This window comes from Coenobita brevimanus, chromosome 57 (assembly GCF_032717465.1).
Source record: "Coenobita brevimanus isolate Jiangsu-jjx chromosome 57, ASM3271746v2, whole genome shotgun sequence".
In the NCBI taxonomy this organism is placed as follows: domain Eukaryota; kingdom Metazoa; phylum Arthropoda; class Malacostraca; order Decapoda; family Coenobitidae; genus Coenobita; species Coenobita brevimanus.
Window position 1 is genome coordinate 30,057,324 of NC_137010.1, and position 27,946 is coordinate 30,085,269.

The 27,946-nt window shown below is 41.5% G+C and overlaps 1 protein-coding gene across 1 annotated transcript in view; it reads right to left on the bottom strand.

Annotated features, from left to right (window-relative positions):
* Nucleotides 1-27,946, bottom strand: part of l(2)gl (LLGL domain-containing protein l(2)gl) — a 443,338-nt gene that overhangs the window by 93,557 nt on the left and 321,835 nt on the right. Inside the window, 1 exon segment of the mRNA XM_080274241.1 lies at nt 7,711-7,874. Within this exon segment, the coding sequence (XP_080130367.1) occupies nt 7,711-7,874 (164 nt within the window).

The window sequence follows — 27,946 nt, forward strand, 5'->3', positions numbered from 1 at the left end:
CGATGGTTAATCGGAACGGTAACGTGGTAAAATTCCCGATTATAGCACGGGCATTTGGAATGCATCTGAACGGATTCCTGCCGAGGACACAACGGGCAAAACAGTGACCAAAACCCATTTGGCTCGAAAGAATATATCGTACTACAGCATTGAAATTTAGCCTAATGCTGAATACTGTACTTATTAATATTGTATTTTAGAATAAATATCAATTGTTTTGAAACCCTTAACCCCTACACCGCGGGCATGTTTACCGATGTTTTGCGTGTGCCGCGGGGTTATTCGGGCTCCGACAGACTCTCAAAAAATATTTGCCAAAAATCAGTTATTAGTCCTAGAATATCAAAATTATATATGCTTATGGCACATACCTTCAGCTTTCTCCTGGAATGTTTGTTGAGCCTTCGTCAGTTAACGTAGGACTTGTGAAGACCTCTGAAGTTGGGTAACAAAGTCTCCACTTTACAGTTCCCGACAACCCGTAATATGATTACCACAGCCAGATATAAACACTATAAATACTACTCTATGATTTTCAAGTAGTTTGGGATCCATACTCCAAAAAAAAAACCACTGTGAAAGCAATGAAAATTATGAGCGCGTCTGACCGCCGCACTTCCGCTAGTTCGCTCTTGGTACTCTGTCATTTATTATTCATAAAACCCGTCACACTTTATATTTCTATAACTACATAACACTTATATATATCTACAGTCTTTATCCATAAGTTTCCTTCAGTAGTATTAGTTTATTGCCACTGTAGGGATTCAATTTCTTTCAGTAAAATACGTAGCATTCACTTTCTCGTCCTGTATACTGGCATTGAGAGTGAATGTCACTTTCATCTTCACTCTCATAACTCATAGTATTCAGACATGCTATAGTGAAACTTTCACTTTCATTACTCCTAGGGTATATACTCGTATTCTTATAATACTACTCATTTACATTTCTATTTACGTTCTCTATTTTATTTACGTTATTTACATTTCTATTTTATTTACACTGTGTTATGCACTGTCACTTGAAGTAACTTATAAAACTATTTTCCATTGTTCACGTATATTTACATTCATTACTTTCACTTGCTGTTTACACATTATTTACAATTCCACTTGCACTGTTTTACTCAATAGAAAGATCGTAGTCACTCTTTTATCAATTGTCAGCCCTTTACCTCTTTCCACACGAGGTTTAGTAGGGGGTAAAGGTCACAGGGCCCTTGCATGGGGGTGAAAAAAGGCCCTGAAGTCAGCAAGAGGATGAGCCGTACCTCCTCTTCGGAATCTGAGAGAGAACTGCTAGGAGGGCCGGCCCGGGTTGAGAGGCCTACTTGAGGGTTATTCAGCACTACCAACGTAGCTCTTGAAACAGCTAAGTGTAGCACTGATATGATTGGCAGGAAATCTAGACAATACATTATAAATTTGGTAGTTCCAGGTGAATGTAAATATCACTTAGGCTTCTCCCTTCCCTCCTTACATGTATATTTATTACAAAAATAGATTAGAGGCCTACTTAGGAGATATATAATCAGAGCTACCAATGTTAAATCTTGAAACAGCTTTGTGTAGCACTGATATGATTGGCAGGAAATCTAGACAATACATTATAAATTAGGTAGTTCCAGGTGAATGTAAATATCACTTAGGCTTCTCCCTTCCCTCCTTACATGTATATTTATTACGAAAATAGATTATACGGCATATTTCAAGGAGAAAAAAACAGCGAAAATTAGCGAACGAGTGCACGTGAGGTGTTCTCAGGTGATAATTAGCCAATTCCAGGTGTATGGCACTCTCACTTACCTTATTTCTTTCTTGTATATATTATTTGGTATAAGAATACGACATAGGGCTTATTTCAATGGATGAAATCAGTGAAAAATTCCAGGGAAGATTTACTTAGCGTAGCATGGCCGGGCAGGCGAAAGGATAGGGTAATGGAGGGGGGGTAGGGAGGGGAGTCAAGAACGGGGAGAAATGGCTAAATTGTCAACAATGGATGGGAGTACAGATGAGATTAGGAGTGCTGACTAGTGTTGCACATCAGCAGTACTGATAGATGATACAAGCCCCCACTTGGAAGCCCGGGTGAATTCAAAATAACACAGAATCACAAAAGCGACGCCCCGCGGTATGATCCCTTGCTCCCAAGCATCACGAAAGTGACGCCCCGCGGTTAAGGGGTTATAAAGAGTTAATATTTCTTATGCCGAAAAAACTGTGATGTTGATAAAGTAATCACGTGTTTACAACTGAGACGGGGCTCTAACGACAGTGTGAGGAACGTGTATGATAGCGTGCAAGTTTTGTTCCACTTAAATGTTCCTCAGCCATTCCTGATATAAGGTACCAGGCGGTACCCCCTTTAGCTGTGGACACTAAAGAAATGGAGACAGCCAAAGAGATCTGGCAGCAACTAAGCCACTCCCAAGCCTCGGAACCCATCAAACCACCCAAGCCGTAATCCTTATAAAAGTTTGATGGCCTTTTATGTTGTTTATTTATTCATTATACTGTTATTATTAATATAATAATGCTTTATTTCATGTTAGAGGAGAGATTGGCAGGAAATCTTAGGCATAAAGTGGTTAAAAGTTAGAAAAATGGGCCATCGAAAAACCAATTAGAAATTTTCCCACTGATTGATCAGTTCAGCTATCACGCGCGTTTCCTGTGACCAATTAGGCGCGATAGCAGGGGGTTGAGTGTACATGAGATTTTGAAGACACTGAACAGTGTAAAGAATGCATAAATGAATTTAGTGTTCAGTGGTGAAGAAAAAGAAAATGAGTACCAGGCGCACCTGGTGATAAGCTGCATGCCCGAGCTCCTCCCTCACTCTTCCCCTCCTCCTATGGTCAGCAGAGACATATTATCATGTAACACCTTCATTTTTCATCCATTTTCACTGACTTATGCATGTTTAGGCTTATTCCTTGATACTTTATTTTTCCGAAAATATGCCACCCCACACGGTTGTATAATAGAAAAGTCGTCTGCCCATATAGGGTTAACCTAGTACAAAGCTTGACTTGTATAAAGATACTATTTAGGTGTGGCCAGTTGTGGCCAAGGGTGGCCAGCGCAGAGCAAAGTGAGAGACGTCATGCCTCTCTGGCTGTGTGTGTGTGTGTGTGTGTGTGTAATTCACCGGGTTGGTCAGGATCACTTGATGGTCGTTAGCTTTTTACCCTCCCGGAAGGGAACTGAGAGCTCATATAGTCCGATCTAAGAGCAAGGCTGTGACCTTCAAACATGCACGCACCCATCCCCTTGCTCTAGGGGGACAGTAACCATCCACTTTGTCAGCGAAACTATTCGCAACCTGAGCGAGGCACGAACTCCCGTCTACCATATGGCAAGCAAGAACGTTACCACTATGCCAGCGAGTGGTGTGTGTGTGTGTGTTCTTACCTAATTGTTCTTACCTAACTGTATCTTTACAGGAATGAGTCAAGTTTGTACTGTCCCGTGTCTTAAACCATATTTATCGTACATATCCTTAAATTTGTGAATTGTTTTGGCACACACTATTTCATTCGGCAGTGCATTCCACTGATCAACTGCTCTATTTGGGAAACTAAATTTCCTTATGTCTTTATCACCTCTCTTTTTATGCAGTTTTTTGCAGTGTCTTCTTGCTGATGCTTCCCCATATGTTAAGTAATCATTTATGTCTATTTTCTCCTTCCCTGATATGCATTTATATAGCATAATCATGTCACCACTTTTCCTTCTCTCCTGTAGTGTTGGTAGATTCAGTTTATTTAGTCTTTCTTCGTAGCTTAGATCCTTTAAGCTTGGTACCCATCTTGTAGCGGCCCTTTGAACTTTTTCAATCTTGTCTATGTGTTTTTTGAGATGAGGACTCCAGACTACTGATGCATACTCCAGGGTTGGTCTGATGAATGATGTTATTATCTTTCTTAGCATGTCTTCATTTATGTATGTAAACGCTATTCTCATATTGGCAAGCAGTGTATACATGTTCCATACCTTCTCACTGATGTGGTCAGCTAGAGATAGTCTGTTATTGACAATCACACCTAGGTCCTTCTCTCTTTCTGATGTGTGTAGGGTTTTATCTCCTAATGTATAATCCCAATCAGGTCTTTTTCCACTTTTACCAAACTTGATTACAAGTCACTTGTCCACATTGAATTCCATTTGCCATGTATTACTCCATTCATGAAGTTTATTTAATTCTTCTTGTAGCTCTTTACAAGAGCCTGTTAGCAATTCTCCTTTGTATTTTTGCATCATCTGCAAACATATCTAGATAGCTTTCATTTCCAGTGTTACTGTCTATATCATTTATATACACTAAAAACATGATTGGTGCCAGCACTGAGCCCTGTGGTACTCCACTAGTCACTTCTTTCAATGATGAGCAATTTCCCCTTAGTAATGTTCTCATTTTTCTTTTCATGAGAAAATTTTGCATCCAACAATACAGTTTGCCTCGAATTCCTCCTTGACGGTACAGTTTCCATAAAAGTCTTTGGTGTGGTACTGTGTCAAATGCTTTCTTGAAATCTAAATAGATACTGTCTACCCATCCTTCTCTTTCCTGTAATGTGTCTGTTACTCTGTCATAGTAGCTCAACAGATTAGTAACACATGATTTTCCTTTCCTGAAACCAAACTCTCTTTCTGTTATCATACTGTGTTCTAGGCGATTTACCCAAGCTTTTCTAATACCTTGCTTACAACACTGGTTAGTGATACTGGTCGGTAGTTAAGTGGATTTTGTCTATTCCCTTTCTTGAATAAGGGAACAATGTTTGCTTTCTTCCAAATATCAGGTAGTTTACCTTGCCTCAAGGATTTCTTGAAAATTAAAAATAATGGTTTACTTAACTCCTTTGCACATTCACGCAGCACCCAACATGAAATTTCATCAGGACCATTTGCTCTTCCTTTGTCTAATTTACTTAGCTCCTCTTGTATTTCTTTTTCTGATGTTTGTATATCTGGTAGTATGTGTGGGCATGCATGTTCCACATAATCCCTCTCAAAATTTTTTTCCACTGTAAAAACTGATTGGAAATTCTTATTTAGTGCTTCACAAATATCCTTCTCTTGTGTATAAGTGATTCCATCGTCCGTAATGGATTGTACAGTATTTTATCATTTACTTTGGTTTTGCTTCTGATGTAGCTGTAAAACAGCTTTGGTTGATCACTACTTTAATTTATGATATCCTCCTCAAACAGTTTTTGGGCTTCCCTCCTTATTCTTGTATAATCGTTTCTTGCCTGTTTGTAATTATTATATGCCCTTTCACTATTGTGTCTTCTGTATCTATTCCACAACAGATCTCTTTTTTCTTTTGATTTTTTACATTCTGTATTGAACCTTTTCTTTATTTTCTTTTCTACTTCTTTGTGCTGTGGGATGTACTTGTGGACTCCTATTTCATTGAGTTCACAGAATTTTTCATATATAGCATTTAAATCTTGTCCTCTAAGCTCCTTTTCCCAAGCAATTTCTAAGAAGTACTTCTTTAGGTCATGATACTTTCCCATTTTATAGTTTAGGCTCTTTTTGTAACTTTCATTGCTGTTATCTATGTCATATGCAATCATGAAATTGCAATTTAGTACTGCATGGTCACTTGTGCCGAATGGAGGATGATATATAAAATTGTCAATAACGTTTTCTGGCCTAGTAAATATGAGATCTAGCACTGAGGGCACATCGAGTCCTCTTTTTCTGGTGCTTTCCCTTACAAGTTGCGTTAGGAAAAACTCTTGCACAAGATCCAGGAGTTTTTGGTCCCAACAGCTTTCTTGGCTTATTATATCTAGAGTGTTCCAATTTATATTTGTATTAAAATCTCCAGTTAGTATAATTCTTTTTTATTTCTCTTCCATTTTATGTAGTAATGCTCTTAAACTCTGAATTGTACTCTCTGCCAGGTCCTCATATTCATCCCTTTCCCATGTGTTTGACCTGGGTGGCATGTACAAATTGGCTACAATTACTTTCCCTTCAGATGTATTTATCTCTACTGCAATCAATTCTACTTGTGAGGGTATATCTAATTCTATTTCTTTGACTTTTAGACTTTTCTTAGTTAATATTACAATTCCTCCTCCTTTTTTTAAGTTCCTATCTCTTCTCCATATATTATATTCCTCTAAGTTTAGGATGTCATTCGATATCCTTGGTGTTAATCTTGTTTCAGTTAGGCATATTATATGTGGTTCATTTTCTCTGACATAATCATTCATCTCTAATAATTTAGATACCATTCCATCCACATTTGAGTACATCAACTTAATCATCTTGTTTATATACTTGTCATGATTTGGTTCTACTACCTTCCTCCTTTTTATTCCCTCCTGTTTATGTACCACTTTCGTACCTGCAATCCAATTACTTTGTAAAAAAATGTATTCTTCTCCTCCTCTGATCTTCCCTCATTTTTTGTTTTTGTTTCCTCCCTCTTCTCTTTCAGTAATTCCAGTTCCTCTTGTGTTAGGCATCTTTTTATCCATACATTTTTGAACTCTTTTTCCATAAGTTTCTTTGCATTTTTTAGTATCTCCTCCATGGTGTTTACACTCTGGAAGGTTACCTTTAGGGGTCTTGACTTGCTTTTCTCGTATTTCCCTAACCTTTTGTGTTTCCTCTATGTCTTTACTACAGATTTCCTCTGATACTTCTTTCAATATGGCCATTACATTTGCCATCTCCTTTTTGTCTTTTGAGATCTTGTTTTTTACTTCTTCCTCTTCTATACCAGTGATTACTATAGATTTGTTAGTATCTACTGAATCTTTGACTAACTTAGGATTGTTTTGGATTAGTCTTTTCACTTCCTTTTTAATGCTTTTTTCTTCCACCCTTGTTTCGAAGTCTTTCTTTACTTTCACCATTTCAGCATAAGTGGTTTCCACATCATTTTTGTAGCTTTGCACAGCTTCATTCACCTGTGTTATCTTCTCCTCAATATCACTGCTCTGATTTATCAGACTGCTTACTTGCCTAATTGTCTCTGTATCATTTTTGAACTCTTCCATAATACTCTCGTGGTTGACTACTGTACTTGCCATTTCACTAATTTTCCTCCTAAGCATACCTACTTCAACTGTTAGCTAATTTATGGTTGTGTCTTTCTTGTTGACTTCCTTTCCTAATTTTTCTATTTCTTCCTTTTGCAAGTGCATCTGTTTCTTAATTTCATCAATCTCATTTTGAAAAGCCGTCTCTAACCTGTGTACACGTTCAACCAGTTTGTTGTAAGTCTCCATTTCAACCAGTTCTTGGTAGAAATCATCATCCTGCTTTCTACCTTTATCCCTTTTCTTTTCCAAACTTGCTTTACTAAAGTATGTGGTCATTTTGCAGTACTAAAAGCGCATATAGTGTGTGTGTGTGTGCGTGTGTGTGCGTGCGTGTGTGTTTAAACTGGAAGGAGGGCAGCCAAATGGTAGAGTACAGGGCAACATAGAGGCAATTTGTCTTTGGTCACCCATTATGGGATTAGGGCATGTGTGTACAGACAGACAGACCATTAGATACAGAGATCATTGCTATCATCATGACTCCTATTCTCACCTACAGATAAAGTGAATTGAATAACATAAGAAAATTTTCACATGCCATATACAGAAACACAACTGTAAGAAAGAGGTGCTAGAAAGCTCCTAGGCCCAGAAGAATATGGTCACAGGTAGCAGAGATCTAGAAACTGTACCTTGTGAAGATGAGGAAACAGCAGTGATGGTGGTGGTTTTGACAACTGTGACGCTACTCCCCGAGGCGGAGGTGGTGGTGGTGGAGATGGTGGTGGAAGAGGCTTCCCCGCTCCCCCCTCCCTTCACTTCTACCCCTCCCTTCTCCGCCAGCTTGAGTTCATCCCTACATGCACACGGAGAGACATACAGGCCACGCATAAACACACATCTTAAACATACTGTACATAGGTAAAGCCACGAAGCATTAACACATAATGTACAATAATACTGTACAATAATACAGTACTGTATAAAGATTAATCAGGCATATACACTACAAGTAATTCCTCAGTGTAAGATAAGGATACATACATTATATATATATATATATATATATATATAGGTAGTCCCTTAGTTATGATGCTCCAACTTACGATTTTTCAACTTTCCAATTTGAGATGATAATATACATTTACAGTAGTAGATGTGCACTTTGAATTTTGAGGGCTAACGACATATGGTACTATACAGGTACTATCTCATAATGCTGGGGAGTGGCAGCAAGCTGCATCTCCCAGTATGCCACGCAGTCACTAGTGTATACAGTACACCAAACACTCATTTTTTGACCAATCAGTATTTGACAATTCATTATCTCGACATTTATAAATCTTTACAATTTTTGTTTTTTTACATGGCTATCCCCACCATATCGACAATCCAAACCACGCGCCGCCAGACAGACTGCCTGAGCTGCCTGTCTCCTGTGCTCTGCCCTGCTAATTGGCTGCCTCTTCATCTGTCTGCATATCTTTTTGGCCTCATGGAATACTACATCACCACCATGGCTCCACCCAAGACCCCTACTATTACCTCTATCAAGCGTAGTCATGGGCTCACCAACCTGAGTGAGCGTTTCGCCATCGCATGTTTGGGTGATGATCACGGCTGCCAGATCTGAACTCAGCCACTTTACCAAACACCTCAATTTTCATTACCAAATTTAACTTTTCATTACCAAATTCTTAAAGCAAGCAATTACTCTTCACTAATTATATATACAAATGGAAATAATCACTCATAATTTGCAGCATGTTGATTATTTTTGTGCTATTTAGGCTAGCAGATTAATCAAAGACAGCAGACATTTCACTGTGTCTATCCTCTGTATCTTCATACATGTGAAAAATCTGTTTGGTAATGGATCATGCTGATTCATTACGAATTGAATTTTTCATTACTTAATTAAGCCACATATGGTAATGTAAAATACCAAATGGCAACCCTGGTGACAATTGTGCCAGTGATTAACGAACGCTCTTAAAGCACGATATTGTTTGGCGCCAGTTCTACAGAATGCACATCATAGTTTGCACTAGGTTAAGTAGGTTATAATCATAGGGGGTGCTGGGGGTGAAGCCTCCTAGTTAGGTTTCAGCACTTTCAGTAAGGTTTCCACTGCTGTTTACAGTTTTAAACTGAATACATTTGAGTTTGTTTGGTGTGGTGGTGATATGTCCAGTCAGCGGAATCAGTAGTAAGCATGCTATCGAAGGCGTTCAGGTGGCTTTCTTTAATATCGCTAAGTAGGTATATTATGTTTGTTCTCAAAAATTTTTTTGATCAAAAATCAAATGTCAATCATCTGAGTTGTATGCAGTACTAAAATAATATTCCTTGAGAATGGAAGTCTGCAAGAAAATAGCTCAAATCCCCGTGTCACTTCCATTCATATTTACCGGTGTATTTTTCATCTTTATTGAATATTTTTTTAATGATGAAGGTGGTCGGGAACCTAACCCACCTATTTCTTATAAGTCTTATGGGAAAAATTAGTTCGTTATTCGACCAATTCGTTTTTCAACCACTTGTTATGGGATGCATCTCTGTTAAATAGCGGGGGAGAGGTGTATATACTGTATATATACAGTATATATCCATCTATCCATTCACCATCAAATCCTATGCCTCCTCATGAGGAGCATAGGAGCCCAGGGCTAGGCAAGTTGGTCCTAACATTTAAGAAGAGAGTGACCAGCCTTACTCATCCCTGAGTGGCATTTCGTGAGCAAAAAACCCAAACCACCCCTTGGATATAGACCTACGCAGGCTTAATCTGATTGGAGCGCCTTAATTACCTGCTACACTGCCAGGTGCCATATATATATATATATATATATATATATATATATATATATATTTGTTTAACAATACCTGGAAGTGTGTGTGTGTGTGTGTGTGTGTGTGTGTGTGTGTGTGTGTGTGTGTGTGTGTTTTGGAGGGGCAATAAGTACAGAAATATGAACAGATTTGGAAGTGAAACTTTACATAAGAATAACAAAATACAATGAATAAAACCTGAATACTGCATGACTCACTGTGAGCTTCATAACAGATGAGCTAAAACATATGGGGACTTATAATGAGGAATTACCACACAATAAAGTCTTGAAAAGAACAACACAATTCCAAAAATCAGCATTACCTACAAGTACTCCTCATGTAAAGTCCAGGATGTGTGCTGGAAAGATAATATACTAGGTCCAATGATATTACACAATATAAAAGCGCCAGAATCAAAACTAAGTGGTTATCTATTCCATCCATCCATCATCCAATCCTACATTGCCCCATGAGGAGCGTAGGAGCCAGGGGCTAGGCAGTTGGTCCCGATATTTAAGATGAGAGTGACCAACCTCACTCATCCCTGAGTGGCATTACATGAGCAATCAACCCCAACCATCCCTTGGATATAAACCTTCACCAGCTCAATCTGACTGGAGCGCAATAATTACCCACTAAACCACCAGGTGCCGAAATTTGGTTATATGGTTACCACCCAGCGTAGTAAATGGTTTCCTGGTGCAAAGGAAACCATTTGGCTTGTCACTCAGTGTAGAGTCACCCACAGGCTGAAGGAAGTGGAAAGAATGAAGAAAGAAAGACAGAAGAGGAACTGTAAAGTCACCTGTAGGCAGAAGGACAAGGAAAGAATGAAGGAAAGAAAGACAGAAGAGAATGGAAGGAAAGAAGGATGGAGAGGAAAGGGCAGACACCCGAGAGCAGCACTACATCGAGTGAGTGGATGGTGAGCGCCCCCAGAAGAAGAAGAAGAAGATGCAAAACATATGTGTTATCTCCTCAGCACCATATTAGCTAAGGAAAATATGACTTGAGTAACTTTAAATGAGGAGTTATGGTTGACCAATACTTTAATGGCAAACTAAGCAATAAACAGACACTGCAAAAACACGCCACTAAATGCAACAATAAACACTTGGCTCAATAAAGAAGCATCATACACAATAAAACATCAAGCAGATAAACTTCAACACTTAGAAATGGCAGTTTCCACACTTAAAACAGAAACACGAAAAATGTACACAAACACAAGCTAAAATATATAATTACATTCCCACCCCATTCAAAATCATCAAAAAGCATAACATCATGAGAAACAGTTTAAATCACTTTACCCTTGCCGAGCTGCAGACCTCATATGAGGCAAGGGTCTACGTGGGCCAAACTGCATGCCTCATATGAGGTACAATTTACACAGGTTATAAAACAATGACTCAGGGGAGATAAACTACCTTACAAAGAATCAGCTTGGCAATGGTTAATTAGCAGGTATCACAGTTAACCCTCACTTTAAAAAACTGATTAAGATTTTCAGTTAATATTATGAAATCCACATTAAAAGAGCATTCCCGTAAAACAAGCTACTTCAGTATACTTTGTGAGACAAAGAAATTTTAAGTATGACAAGACAATACAGAATTTAAATTTACCACTGATGTTCTGATGCCAACTGGGGAAGATTAGATGTAACAGAAAAAGAAAGGGTTTGGGAAAGAACAATGGGGAGAAGAGAAAAGAGGAGATGGGATGAGGGGACGGGAGATGACACGAGGGAGGAAAAGAACTGTGAGAAACAGGTGAGACAAAAGGAGAATGAAGAACTGGGAGGGATGCTGGGTAAGGGAGAGGCATAAAAGGAGTAATGATGAATGAGGAAATGGGGGAGAAAGAAAAGAAGAAGAAGAAAAAAAAGAAGAAACGGAGAAAAGGGGCTAGAGGAATGAAAGGATGTTAGAAATATGAATGGGAAAAGAAAGAAACATGGATGGTGTGAGACAAATTATGATATAAAAAAAAAAAAAAAAAAAATCCAAATAGGAAAGGAACAAATAAAGTAAGTCCACATTACACATAACTTTACTGACACTTTCTTTCCTATTAAGTCACAAGTAAGTTCAGAAAAACTGTCTCTTAAACATCCATTGCTAACTAAAAAGTTGATCTGCCAGATTCTCCCAATTTACAGAGGTTACTAGTAATATGTAAATTCCTCGATTATCAGGATGTTCATTATCCAAACAGTACATTATCCAAACACTGTGATCTGGCTGTGTTAAACCAATATACACCCCTTTTTCCATTTTATCCAGACAAAATGCTTGCGTCCGGGTGGAAATTATGGCCACACAAACATTTTCGTTCGCCTGGGCGGGAATAGTACGGTGGTGCCATGCTGTCTAGCTCGGTAGTTCATCCAGCACCTGATAGAGACCCCCCTAGGTCGTTCCCAGTTTCTGCCCGGTAACTGTGTAGTGAACAGCTCCTCTCCAACAGTTATGGTGGTCCATGCTGTGGCTTTTGTGGTTATTCCCTACCTGTTTCAGGCCTTGCTATTACTTGCATGCTTCTTCCTAGGGTGAGTGATGATAGCCCATCCACCAGTGAAAAGGAAAAGGGTAGTACTGACACTGGAGAAGATGCAGGAGATCCTGGGTAAGACTGATGTGGGATGGTCAACTTCCTGCATCTTAAAGGAGCATGACCTGGCCCACTCAAGCCCACATGACATAGTAATTGTGTGGCTGTGGTTAATAGGTCTGCTTGACCAGATGGAGTAGTGTTAAACAACAGGAAAATGTGCTGTACGATGTACTGTAGTGGCCTTTTACAATGGCTTTCAAAGTACGGTTATGTCTGAAGAGGGGGCCTGGGGAGAAGTCCATTATCAGGACGGATCCACTTTCCAGACATGCCTCTGGCTCTATTACAGCAGATAACTGAGGGATTACTGTATTTTGGAATACATCCCTGATTTAAATGAGGATTTACTGTCAATTAACAAATACTGAGGCAAACCAGAAATCAAATGAAGTGTATGGATGTAAATGATCAATAAAAGATGAAAACTGCAAAAATATACTACTCTGCAAGTATATGGAAAAACAAAGGTAAAATAAATATGTGATGACAGATATAAGAAAGCTTTGTTTTTCCAAGGTTACTGTAACTGAATTCTGGGATTAGCACCATTGTGACATCTTATTAATTTGTTTGTGCTACCACCAGATGATGATATTCATTGAGGAGACACACCAAGTGATGAAGGGATTAGAAACTACATTAATTAATCCTTTAATTATGAAGGGCCTCCCTATAACTAAGTGAAGTCATCTGATAATGCCAAGAAATTGAATAATCTATATCAGCACAACATGGGTTAAACCTTTTCACCATGATAACACCTATTATACTATTTTTGCAATATCCAGCCAATTTTATTCAGCTTCAAAAAAGCTTTCCAAAATGGAGAGAATACAAATGGCCTGTATTAACCCTTTTATCAAGTGATGTTTTCTATAAAATGAAGAAAATAATCTGGTAGTAGAAGGGATGATACTGTACAAAATGTATCATTTACTGGATATACTTAGTGTCTGCGGCTGGCTGGAAACTATGAAGAAAAGGGATGAAGTAAGGTGAAGAGATCTGTACAGTAAAGACAGGGAAACGTAAGTAGGGGAATGAAGCTTGTAACACTGTTGATAATGAAGCATGCATGAAAGGAGGTAACAAGTTTTTGGCTCAACCTCAATGTTAGAGAAAGAAAGGGTGTTTGGTGCTCCCAAGGTTATTTCCTCCAACAAGGAGGTTATGTTTTACCCCATGTCAGTGTGTTTGTTTGTCTGTCTGTCTGTTAGCAGGATTACTCAAAAAGTTAGGAAAGAACTAATGAAATTTTATGGAAGGGTGAGCCATGGGTCAAGGAAGAAATGATTCAATATTGGGGCGGATCCAGAGTATCCTGCACAATATCTCCAAAAGTTCTCAATGAATTTCAATGAAAATTTGTGGGGGGGAAAAAAAAAAAAAAAAAAAAAAAAAAAAAAAAAAGTATTACATTTTGGGGTGGATCCCGGTCCCATATCCATGGATCCAGACCTTTTTTAATGACAATGACACTGGCAGAGGTATGCACTCCCTGAGTGCTTTCTGGTTCTATATACAATATATATACTTTGATGGAATTGTAAGAAAGGCTAAAACTAGTTATGGAGAAAGGGGTTGTGTGGTAATGAACAGGGAAAGGTTGTAAAGCTATGCACCTAAAGGAAAATATGGAAGTTGAAAAACCATGCAGTTAGGGATGTCTTCTATAGACAGATGAGTGGAGTGGTGCCTCAACAGGAAGCAGTTGACAGAAGTGTTAACAGTACACAGCTCTCAAGAACAATCTCAGGGGTCGCGGTAGCACAGTGGTAGCGCGCTGGATTCGTAATCAGGGGATTGCGAGTTCGAGCCTCGCCCGGGCTGCCGTGCTGGGAGTGGTAACTCGCTCCTGTAACCCTAGCGGGGCTATATAGTCCAATACAGGGCTTAGCTCGGGGGAACTCCATTTCTCCCATTTTCTCAAGAACAATCTCGAGAGTTACCGATTCAGTGTGTGGATAGATAAGGGGCCCCTTAAAACATAAAGTAACATGGTAGTGGGATGAGGGTGTAGAAGATGCCGTTAAGGAGAAAAGAAGTCTTTTCCAGGAATGGAAAAAGGGTGGTAACACAGAGGAATACTCGACTGTCAAGCACACAGCCAGAAAAGTGGTATATAGGGCAAAATCTGAGTCCCAGAAACTTTTACTTGATCCATCCATCCATCATCCAATCCTATGTTGCCCCATGAGGAGCGTGGTGTACAGGAAACCATTTGGCTTGTCACTTTGCATAGAGTTACCCATAGCAGAAGGAAGAGGAAAGAATGAAGGAAAGAAAGACAGAAGAGGGAGTGTAAAGTCACCTGTAGGCAGTAGAAAGAGTAGAGGGTGAAGGAAAGAGAGACAGAAGAGGATGTATGGAAGAGAGGAAAGGGCAGACACCCAAAGCAGCACTACATCGAGTGAGTGGATGGTGAGCGCCCCCACCTGCCACTATAACCTAAATATTCTTGAAAGGACATGATATTTAAGGTGGCAAATCAGATGAAGTAGGAAAACAGGTAAGCAGTGTGTAAAAATGATGAAGGAAAGGTTGTGGTAAACAGTGAGGATATTAAAGATGCCTGGAGAGAGCATTATAATTGGTTGCTGAATAAGAAGTCCGACAGGATTTGGAGTCAGCAGATCCAGTGTTTGGCCCTTGGCCTTTGATTGATGCTGCTACTGTGGGCAGGGCAATAAGAAAGATGCAGGTGAGGAAGGCATCAGGTGCAGCTGGGTTGACTGCTGAAATGCTGAAAGCCTCAGGAGATATAGGTGTGGGGCTAGTTACCGCTTTGATAAATACAATTATATAAGAGTAAGTTGTTCTAGATGATTGGCTGAAGAGTCTGACTGTAAATGTGCACAAGGGGAAGGGTGATGCCCTGGAAAGAGGAAATTCTATCTATCTATCTATTGCCAGACGCCTCAATCCCGTTTGGGGTGGCCACAAACAAATCGCCTCCAAGTCGCCCTGTCCCCCGCCATTTCACTGCCCTGCTCCCAACTCACACCCCCCTCTCTCATATACCTCTCCACCCCATCCCTCCATCTCATCCTCGGCCTCCCCCTCCCTCTTCCCCCCTCCACCTCACTCACATACACTCTCTTCGTCAGTCTTTCACCCTCCATCCTCTCCACATGGCCAAACCACCTCAGTGTGTTCCTCATAACGCTTCCTATCACATCCACATCCACACCACAACGCTCCTTTATATCCTCATTCGTCAGCCTGTCTCTCCACGTGACTCCACAGGCTCCTCTTAAATAACTCATTTCCACTGCTCTCACTCTTGACTTGTGTCCTTCCAACAATGTCCAAGCTTCACTTCCGTACGTTAGAGTTGGTATCACAATACTGTCATGTAGTAACTTCTTCACTTCCATGCTCACTTCCCTGTTTCTTATCACTGCTTTCAAAGAACCATAAAACTTTTGGATCAGATAATGAAGGTAATGGAGAGATTTCTATCACGTATGATCAGAGAGAGAGTGAACGCTAAGATGCAGTTTGGGCTTATGCCAGGCAAGGGAACAACTGATGCTATATTCACTGCTCGACAGCTTCTGGAAAAATATATTAGGAAAAACAAAGGATCTGTAGAGTGCAGCCTCATTATGCGATAGGGTTGTGTCAAGTGGAGACCTACTGCATAACGAATTATCACATAATGAAGTCGATATAACATGGGTTTAATGGAGTTAGGGAGGGTGACCTTGACTGCTAAGCCTAAAATGACCTAAAAAGTCTCTGCCACCCACCTCAAGTGTGTCCTATGCCAGTACAAGTCGTCACCAAGAGTCCCCCGCCCCCCAAGATGGGAGTACAGTTGGAGGGCCTGATGACCACTTCACAAAAAATAGTAGTAGAATGGATGTGGAAGATGTGCAGATTGGCCTGGGAGGAAGGTAGAGTCCCGGAGGATTGGAAGTCAGGTATAATTATTCCCTTGTACAAAGGAAAAGGGGAAAAAGAAGTGTGTGGTAATCATAGGGGCATTTGTCTTCTTAGTACAATATGAAAAGTGTATGGCAGGATACTTATTGACAGAGTTAGAGAAAGAACAGAGGAATTAGTTGGAGAAGAACAGGCAGGCTTTAGGAAGGGAAGAGGTTGTGTAGATCAGATATTCATTCTTAGATCTTTAGTGGAAAAATTTCTAGAGAAGGGAATGAAGTTGTATGTGGCTTTCATGGATTTGGAGAAAGCATATGACAGGGTGGATAGACAAGGATTGTGGAAAGTATTAAGAATATATGGAGTAGATGGCAAGTTGTTGAATGCTGTGAAGAGTATGTATGATGGTGCTATGGCTGCAGTGCATGTGGATGGTGAACTGAGTGAATTTTTCTCTTTGAAAGTTGGGTTGAAATAGAGATGTGTCATGTCTCCATGGTTGTTCAATCTGTACATGGATGGGGTAATAAAAGAGGTACAAGGTAGGGTAGTGGATGTTGGAGTGGCCCTGGTGAGAAAGGGTAGTGTTTGGAAACTCCCTGTACTGTTGTTTGCAGATGATACTGTGTTGTTGAGTGAAGACGAAGGGGAGCTGCAAGGCTTGGTGGATGAGTTTGGGAGAGCGTACGAAACGGAATCTAAAGGTGAATGTGGGGGAGAGTAAAGTGATGGTCTTTGAGAGAGGTGAAGGCAGTGAATGTACAGTGAGCCTGGATGGTGAGGAATTGGAAAATGTGAGTACGTTTAAGTACTTGGGTAGTGTGATGAGTAAGGATGGAGGTTTGGAGGGTGAAGTGCTTGAAAGGGTACAGCAGGAAGAAAAGTTGCTGGTTCCTTGAAAGCGGTGATAAGAAACAGGGACGTGAGCATGGAAGTGAGAAAGTTACTACATGACAGTACTGTGACACCAACTCTAACATATGGAAGTGAAGTTTGGACGTTGTTGGAAGGACACAAGACAAGAGTGAGAGCAGTGGAAATGAGTTATTTAAGAGGAGCCTGTGGAGTCACATGGAGAGACAGGCTGACAAATGAGGATATAAAGGAGGTGGTGTGGATGTGGATGTCATAGGAAGTGTTGGGAGGAGTGCACTGAGGTGGTTTGGCCATGTGGAGAGGATTGAGAGTGAGAAACTGACGAAGAGAGTGTATGTGACTGAGGTGGAGGAGGGGAAGAGGGAGGGGGAGGCTGAGGATGAGATAAAGGGATGGGGTGGAGAGGTATATGAGAGAGGGGGGTTTGAGTTGGGAGCAGGACAGTGAAGTGGCGAGGGAAAGGGCGATGTGGAGGCGATTTGTTTGTGGCCACCCCGAACGGGATTGAGGCATCTGGCAATAGATAGATAGATAGATCAATTACTGCACTACTTATTAAGTACTTGCACTGTTACTTGATGAGAGCAATGGTGTTTCAGTGGCCTTTCACACACAAAATAAAACGAAAGGCAATGATCACAGCCAGTGTAAACACTGGGGGGGAGTACCTTGACTCAGTCAGCTGTGTAGAGGCCTAAAAAGGGGATGATGGTTACGTAAGGTTGGCTTGATATCCAAGCCCCTGTTTTTTTTTTTAGTTCCTAAAATGAGACAGGGAATAGAAAGGGATGGGGGACTGAGTTATCTCCATACCCTTAAGACTGGGTCTATGAATGTGTGTGGATGTAGTATGATTGAGGATAAAAGGAAAGAGATTGGGAGAATGTTTGTGAGACGAAAGTTGGATGTGTTGGCTTTGAGTGAAACAAAGATGAGAGGGAAAGGTGAGTCTAAGGTTGGAAGTGTGAATGGAAGGATGTCAGGTGTTGATAAATGAAGGGGACTTATGTGAGTGAAAGTAAAATTTGAATGTGAGTTGTGAGTATTTGTGGTAGCATATGGGCCTGGTAGTGAATGGAATGCAGAAGACAGGGAGTCTTTCTGAAATGATGTTGATGAGTGTCTGCAGAGTTTTGGAGTGAATGTGAATGTGGTAATGATAGGAGATCTGAATGGTAGAGTGGGAAATATAGCAGTTGAAGGTGTAGCTGGTATGCAAGGTGTGCCTGGAAGAAATGAAAATGGAGAACGAATGATAGGGATGTGTGTTGAGTGAGAGATGGTGACTGGAAATACTTTGTTTGGGAAGAAAGATATTTATAAGTATATATGGGCGAGACAGCAGGGTGGAAGGGTTGTTGATAGAGCACTGATGGACTATGTAGTTGTGTCCAGGAATGTATGAGGAAGATTGTTGGATGTGAGAGTTCTGAGAGGGGAGGGTGGAGGTATGTCTGACCACTACCTGGTGGATGGAAAGTTGAGAGTAGGTAAGAGATTAGTGAGAGCTAGGAGAGATAGGTGTGGCAGGGAGCTTTTGAAAGTGAGTGAGTTGGATAAGAGAGAGAAAATGAGAGAGTATCAGGAGAAATTGAAGGATGAATGGAATGCAGTGAAATATCTGGAAAATGGCAGTGTGGAGTAGGAATGGCAGTTGTTTAAGAATGATGTGGTGGGCATGTGGAAGAGGTGTGTGGTGTGAGATGAGTGGGTGGTGGTGTAAGAAGGGGAAGTGAATGGTGGTGGGAGGAAGTAAAAGTATGGCTGTGGCTGAGAAGAGACGTGCACATGAAGTGTGGCTGCTGAGGAAGGATGAGATGACGCATGAGAGGTATAAGGAAAAGAGGAATAGGGCGAGAAGGGCTGTGCGTGATGCTAAAGCAGCAGAAGATGAGAGGTGGGGTAGTCAGTTGACTGAGAATTTTCAACAGAATAAGAAAATGTTTTGGAAGGAGGTGAAAAGGGTGCAAAAGGGCGAGTCTGGGAAGGAAGAGTGATTAAAAGCAGAGGATGGAAGGATGTTAATTGAGATACATGCAGTAAGGAAGAGATGAGTGGAGTATTTTGAAAGACTGTTAAATGTAGAGGAGGAAAGAGAGCTGAGATTGTGGCAGATGGAAGGGTGCAAGGAACAAATGTGTTGGGAGTGTTAAATGATTTTTTGATCACGATGGAAGAAGTGCAGGAGGCAGTAAAGGAGATGAAAACAAGGAAAGCTGTGGGTATGGATGAGTGTGCTGTGGAATGCCTAAAAGGTGGTGGAGTGACAATTGTTGAGTGGTTAGTAAGACTGTTGAATGTGTCTTTTGTGAGAGGTATGGTGCCAATTGACTGAGCAAGTGCTTGTGTGGTTCCGTTGTATAAAGGTAAGGGTGATAAGTATGAATGTACTAGCTTTAGGGGTATAAGTCTGTTGATTGTAAATCAAAAGAGTTTGAAAGGGTACAGAGGAAGTGATTGGTGATAAGCAGTGTGGCTTTAGGAGAGGGAGAGGATGTGTGGATCAGGTGTTTGCTGTGAGACAGGTGTGTGAAAAGTATTTAGTGAGAGGTAGGGATGTGTTTTGGGCATTCATGGATTTAGAGAAAGCGTATGATAGAATTGATAGAGAGGTTTTGTGGACTGTTTTAAGATTGTGTGGGCTTGATGGCAGGTTGCTAAAAGGAGTGAAAGATTTTATGTAAACAGTAGACCATGTATGAGTGGGAAATACTATGAGTGATTGGTTTCCCGTAAGAGTGGGGCTGCGGCAGGGATGTGTGATGTCGCCTTGGTTGTTTAATATTTATAGGGACGATGTTGTAAGGGAGGTGAATGCAAGAGTGTTAGGTGGAGGTCTGAGTCTGGTTAGTGCTGATGGTAGAGAGTGGAATCTGAATCAGCTGCTGTTTGCGGATGATACTGCACTGGTAGGTGACTCAGAGGAGAGATTGAGACAGTTGGTAGAGGAGTTTGAAAGGGTGTGTGAAAGGAGGAAATTGAGAGTAAATGAGAATAAGAGTAAAGTGATGAAGTGTATGACGTTGGCAGATGGTAGGAGGAGGCTGAATCTAATTTTGAATGGTAAGTTGCTTGAGGAGGTGGATTGTTTTAAGTATTCAGGGTCACATGTTTCTGTGGATGGAAGAATAGATGCAGAAGTGAGGTTTAGAATGAATGAAGTAGGAAAGGTGCTGGGAAAAATGAAAAAGTGTTTAGATATCATTAGCTAGAATGGATGTAAAGAGAAGGCTGTGTGAGGGTGTTGTTGTACCACCTGCATTATATGGGGCAGAAACATGGAATATGGGTGTAACAGAGAGGAAAAGTTTGAATGTAATGGAGATGAGGTGTCTGAGGAGTATGTGTGGAGTGACATGTATGGATCAAGTGAGAAATGATGAAGTGCGAAGGAGAACTTGAGTTGTGCAGGAGATGGCTGATCGAGATGAGCAGAAGGTGTTGCGATGGTCTGGGCATATGAAGAGTATGGATGACGAGCAAATGGTGAAAAAGATAACTGGATCAGACGTAAGTGGTGTATGGCTGAGAGGAAGACCACAAATAAGATGGATGGACAATGTGAAGAGAGCGTTAGATGCGAGAGAGATGTCCGTTGAGCAAGGAAGAGTGGCTGCACATGACAGAAATTATTAGAAAAAAATTGTGAATGAATAAATGATGATGCAGCCCTTGGAGGATATTCTCCTGCATTTGGTCTGTTCATCTGATCAGGTCAGGTGCAGGTAAGAGGGTGGGTCCATTATGATGTGGCAGGGGTAAACCAGTTCCGCTGTTGGGCCATGCTGCGGATGTCGCTGATTGCACTGGGCAGCTGACCCTCGTGCGGTGTGGTGTGGTGAGGATCTGTCCCTTCTCCCCTTTGGGGCTAAGATGCGAATGAATGTTTGTGTGGACGAGTACATTGGGAGTGTGTCGTCCTGACTTGGCTACCTCCCTTTCTTTGGGGGAAGCAGCTTAGGTATATAGATAAATAGATAGACAGCACTATTTGTTAAGCACCTGCACTGTTATTTGGTGATAACAATATTTCAGTGGCCTTTCATGCAGGAGTAGAGACCAAAGAAGGATGATGGTTATGTAGGGTTGACATGATTTCAAAGTTACAAGTTTCAATATTTCACACTCAAAAAAGTATCACTTCACTTAATATTGCACACTGCACTGTTTTCTCTGCACCTGCACTGTTATCTGGCAATAACAATGGTGTTTCAGTGGCCTTTCATGCAAAAACTAGAACGAAAGGAAATGATCACAGCAAATGTAAACACTGGGCAGCCATTCTGGCTTGCGAATGTCACCGCATCTACACAAGATTCTCGGAGTCGGTCATCGAAAATATCGTTGTAGTGAAATCATTATCAATTTTTTAATTTTGTACCTAGACTGGGTATAACTTTTAATTATCGTTGTATCAATTTATCACATAATGGGGCATTGAATAACAAGCCTGCACTGTATTTTGTTTCTGTCGATTTGGAGAAGGTCTTTGACAGTGTCCCTAGGGAGGTGGTGATGTGGGCAATGAGAAAGCTTAGGATCGAGGAGTGGCTGGTTAGGGTGGTTATGGTTACGTACAGTATGTAGGTGCTTGGACCCATGTGAGAGTGAATGTAGATTTGGGTAATGAGTTTGCTGTGAAAGATGGTGTGCATTCGGGGTCAGTACTGTGCCCCTTGTTGTTTATCATGGTGCTTAACCCCTAGGGTATGCAATTCTCCAGCCTCGACTACCCCCCAGGACACAAAAACAGGCCTATTTTTTACTTTCTCAAAGGTTAAAAGTTTTATGCCCGATTTATAAAGCTTGAATTTACACATCTGAAAATGCAAACCCCAACCTCCTAGACCCAATAGTTACTGAGCTATGGCCCGTCAAAGTTGATAATAGTTACCCATCACGGCCCCGGTGAGGAAGAAAATACGCTGCTCGTACCTGTTTCCGTTGCAAAAATACATACAAAAATCACCAAAATCAATTTTTTTTGGTGTGTATAGATGTTATAAACCACTGTATTGTGCTTAGAAAAAAATACAATGGTGACAAACATCCCCAAGAAATATGATAAATAGTAAAAATTATCCCCCCTCCTCTCCTCTCCCCATACCCCCAATCCCCGCCCTCCCCTTCCCTTCCTTTCCCTCCCCTCCTCTCCTCTCGCCTAACCCCCCCTCACTCTTTCCCCTCCCCCATCCCCTCCCCACCGAGCTGTCAAATCTGGCTGGGGAAAATGGTCATGAACCCCCCCCCCTCAAATAAAAATATGATAAATAGTAAAAATTATCCTCCCCTCCTCTCCCCTCCCCCTCCCTCCAGTCCCCTCCCTCTCCTCCCCCTCCCTCCCCTCTCCTTGCCTCCCCTCCCCTCCCCCCTTTCCCCTCCCCCCTCCCCTTCCCTCCGAGCTGTCAAATCTAGCTAGGGAAAATAAAATTTCTTTTTCGAGTGGGTTTCGAATAAAGACAGCTAAAATACTTAAGGTGTGCATATCTGTATGCAAAGATATGAATAAATTACAGGTAACGATTCAAAAACACACGCCATAAAGCGTATAAAATATGCAAAATATTCGAGGCCGGGGAGGTAAAGATACTGCATGCTAGAGGGTGGGAGGAGGTAGGGCCAGGAGGGGGTGTATGGGGATGGAGGGACGGGGGGAGATCACCACAAGACACAAAGGAAGGGCCCCAGTGCAGTACAGGGACATGGAGGGAGGGTAGGGGGGAAATACCATCCCTCAAAATCCACATGGGAGGGGATGGGATGCATGAGGAGGGTGTGAGAGGGGTGGTGGTGGTGGTGGTAAGAACGGTGGGAAGTAGGGTTGCAACAAGTAGTGGGATAGAGGGACGTGGCGAGAGGGAGGTGGGGGGCACACCCCCCACTGCCTGGGTATGGGCCTGGGTCCCCCCTCCAGTGTGTCCAACACTTAATTCTGATTGGTTAGAAGCAATCTGCATCACAGCCGGGGTGGAGCCAGCTGTTGCTAGTTTTTAGTGGATGTTGCACGATCGGCGTTGCTCGTCCTTCTAAGAAATTGAGCAAAAAGCCTGATCAACGAGATTAGTACTCTAGGGCTTAAAGCCCTCTTAACGTGACTTCAGAAATGGACCTTCCATGGGAGATGTCGTATGCCAATGACTTGGCGTTAACTGCAGAGAATTAAAGGGAGGTGAAGGAAAGATTTAGGAAGTGGAGAGAGTGTATGGGACACAAGGGCTTGAGAGTGAATGCAGATAAAACAAAGGTGATGGTATCTAGGGTTGGTGGTGGTACTGCCAAAGAAAAGGGAGAGTGGCCATGTGTGGTTTGCCACAAGGGCGTGGCAAGTAATTCCATCTTGTACAGTGTTTGTGATCAGTGGGTGCATAAGAGATGTAGTGGTATTAAAAGTAGACTGTGAGATACAGTCAATCCTCACTACTGGCAGGCTTGCCATTCATGGGTTTACATATCTGTGGATTTCTTGGAAAATTATTTCAAAAATTCATGAGGATATTTCCTGCTTTTCCCACATCATCAGTTGTTCCTAGTGCTTCATGTGAGGTGCTTCCCAAAAGTTCCCAACATTTGAAAGCAGGGCGGAAACCGCTTGTTGTGTGATGTGTGGATGGTAGGTGGCAGTGCACGCATCCTTTGTATGTCAGTGTGTCAAGTGGGGTTGTGCAGGGTGGATACGTTTGCTGCATGTGTGTGTTTTTTTATCATTGTGTTCAGGTTAGTTTGCATATTCTATCTATCTTTCTATTGCCAGACGCCTCAATCCCATTCGGGGTGGCCACAAACAAATCGCTTCCACGTCGCCCTGTCTCCCGCCATTTCACTGCCCTGCTCCCAACTCACAACCCTCTCTCTCATATACCTCTCCACCCCATCCCTCCATCTCGTCCTTGGCCTCCCCCTCCCTCTCTCCCCCACCACCTCACTCACATACACTCTCCGTATCAGTCTCTCACCCTCCATCCTCTCCACATGGCCAAACTACCCCAGTATCTTCCTCCTAATGCTTCCTATCACATCCAATATTCCACACCACAACGCTCCTTTATATCCTCATTTGTTAGCCTGTCTCTCCATGTGACTCTACAGGCTCCTCTTAAATAGCTCATTTCCACTGCTCTCACTCTTGACTTGTATTCTTCCAACAACGTCCAAGCTTCACTTCCAAACGTTAGAGTCGGTATCACAATACTGTCATGTAGTAACTTTTTCACTTCCATGCTCACTTCCCTGTTTCTTATTACTGCTTTCAAGGAACCAGCAACCTTTCTTCATTGTTGTACCCTTTCAAGCACTTCACCCTCCAAACTTCCATCCTTACTCATCACACTACCCAAGTACAGTACTTAAACGTACTCACATTTTCCATTTCCTCACCATCCAACTTCACTGTACATTCATTGACTTCACCTCTATCAAAGACCATCACTTTACTCTTCCCTACATTCACCTTTAGATTCCATTTCTTACACACTCTCCGCCCCTGTGTGGAGTACAACTCTCATGTGTGGGGAGGCTCCCCACATACAGCTCTTCTCAATAGGGTGGAGTCAAAGGCTTTTCATCTCATTAACTCTCCCCCTCTTACTGACTCCTTCAACCTCTGTCTCTTCGTCACAATGTTGCATCTTTATCTCTTTTCTATCGCTACTTCAATGGTCACTGTTCCTCTGAACTGTCTGCATGCATTCCTCCACTTCTACGATGGGCGCGTAGCACCCGTCTAGCAGCAAACTCTCACCCCTCTTCTGTCCAACTCTCTAATGCAAGAGTTAACCGTTACTCCCAGTCCTTCATTTCTGCAACAGGTCAACTCTGGAACTGTCTCCCTCTGTCTGTATTTCCTGCTTCCTATGATCTCCAGTCTTTCAAATGCAGTGTGTCCAGGCATCTCGAAATGAATGGATCTTGAATTTGGCTCTCTCTTGTATTTTGTTTTTCTTTTGGAAGGAACAGTGTTGCGGACTCATGGCCTTTGGTTCCTTCTTCCTCACATTAAAAAAAAAAAAAAAAAAAAAAAAAAAAAAAAAAAAAAAACTCATCCACCAAGCCTTGCAGCTCCCCTTCGTCTTCACTCAACAACACAGTATCATTTGCAAACAACTGCACAGGGAATTTCCAAACACTACTCTCTCTAACCAGGGCCACTCCAACATCCACTGCCCTACCTTGTACCTCTTTTATTACCCCATCCATGTACAGATTGAACAACCATGGAGACATGACACATCCCTGTTTCAATCCAACATTCAAAGAGAAAAATTCACTCATTTCACCATCCACACACACTGCAGCCTTAGCACCATTATACATACTCTTCACAGCATTCAGCAACTTCCCATCTACTCCTTATATTCTTAACCCCCTCAGACACACTCACTCGATTCGCGTGATGTCGCCTTGTATTAGCTCTGGCACAGTCACTCGAATCGCGTGGTTTAGGCACAAAAATATTCGTCAGAAAAAAACTTATAGGCCGATTTGCGTGATTTTTGGGCGCGTCATAGGGTCGCCAAAGCTCTCTCGAGGTAAGTCATTGACAACGCTGCTTTGCCTTATCTACCTCAGCCCACTCCCTCCAACCTCAGTGTTTGTTGAGCAGTCAGGCGGTGGTGTTTGACAGCTTGTGGTTCCCTTTAAATCGTCCATAATTCTCCCCCTCTCGCCCGAGGCAAAGGCCCTATTGACTCAGTGAGATAATACATTATATGTGAACATATAGTGACGTGATATTGTCGATGGAACATACATATATGTATTGAAAAGCAATTCTGGCCGTTAGCAATCGTTGGGCCTTGGAGCCAGACGCATGGTCAGTGTAGTGGGGTTTTGCCACTCCGCCCCCCCGTAGGCCGTATGGCGTGAGTGGAAATACGTATATAAATGAAGCCAAAGCATAAATATATATTGTGTGAAACATACTGTGGATGGCTTGGTGAAATTATGGAGCCAGCAAGCGTTACATACGGCATGAAACAGAGTGTTGTGAAGGGGCAAACCTGAAGTCGGGAGGGGAGAATTACCGGTGTTTTAGGGCTGGAATTATTGTGATTCTGATAGTTTAAATGCGTATGGAACTGTATGAAATATACGTCAAACAAGCTGCGAGTTTCCGTGAACGAGTGTGGTGTGTGCTAAAAATAGCGTTGCCTCATACTCTCAGGGAGAAGCTGACTCACACACACACACTACATAACTCCTCATCTTCAAATTCCTGGTCTAACTGGATCAACACCCCTGGAGGAAGTGAGTTCTGCAAATTTTGTTGATATATATAATAATCTATTACCATTACCTCTCCCACTTTCAGACAAATAACCATTTTCTCCAACAGATTACACATATGAAAGAAAGGAAATCTCCACAGCAGTAACTATAGAAGAGTTATGTTTATGTGTAGTAGGTTATAACAATAGAAAAACATCCATGGAAGATGTAACAGTCTGTACAGATAGGGGGAAAAAAAAGTTGGTAGCATAGTCTTCAGGCAGGTGTGCAAGGAAGAAACAGTGTGTGTAAAAGTTGGTAGCGATCGGAAGAGTAATCTCACTTTGTCGAAAACTATTAGACTTATCGATTTCCTGTTACAACCATCATCAATACCACTAAATTCTACGTAAGATCAATACCAGAATGTAAGCCTTTGGTAGCGTTTTGGGGAGTAAAAGGTGAGAGAAATGTTTTTGTTCCTAGCAGTTGTTGTGTGACAAGCGCTCGGAGTAATAACATCATTTTGTCGGCCAGTTACTCGAAAACTATTAGACATCGATTTTCTGTTACAACCATCATCAATACCATTAAATTCTACGTATGATCAATACCAAAATGTAAGCCTTTGGTAGCATTTTGGGGGATAAAAGGCGAGGGAAATGTTTTTTTCCCTCGCGTTTGTTATCAGTGACATTCGCTCGGAGTAATAACCTCACTTTGTCGGCCAATTACTCGAAAACTATTAGACATCGATTTTCTGTTACAACCATCATCAATACCACTAAATTCTACGTGTAATCAATACCAGAATGTAAGCCTTTGGTAGCGTTTTGGGGGGTAAAAGGCGAGGGAAATGTTTTTCCTCGCATTTGTTATCAGTGACATTCGCTCGGAGTAATAACCTCACTTTGTCGGCCAATTACTCGAAAACTATTAGACATCGATTTTCTGTTACAACCATCATCAATACCACTAAACTCTACGTATAATCAATACCAGAATGTAAGCCTTTGGTAGCATTTTGGGGGGTAAAAGGCGAGGGTTTTTTTCTTTTTCCTCGCGTTTGTTATCAGTGACAAGCGCTCGGAGTACTAACCTCACTTTGTCGGCCAATTACTCGAAAACTATTAGACTTATCGATTTTCTGTAACAACCATGATCTATACCACTAAATTCTACGTATGATCAATACCAAAATGTAAGCATTATGTTACATTTTGTGCGAGAAAAGGCGGTGGAAATGAGTGTCTCTTCCCGGCTGTTACCATTGAAAAATGCTCGTAGTAATACTCTCTGTTTCTCTGCCAATTACTCGGAAACTATTGGACGTATCGATTTCACGTTTGAACCATGATGAAGAGCAGGAAATTCTACATATGTACAATACATAAATATGTAATACTTCTGATAAGAATTCGTTGTTACGTAGACGGGAACATTACGTACGCCTTGCGCGCATCACGAAAGTCAATCACGCACGGAGTGCCTAGTACTTTTTTTCGA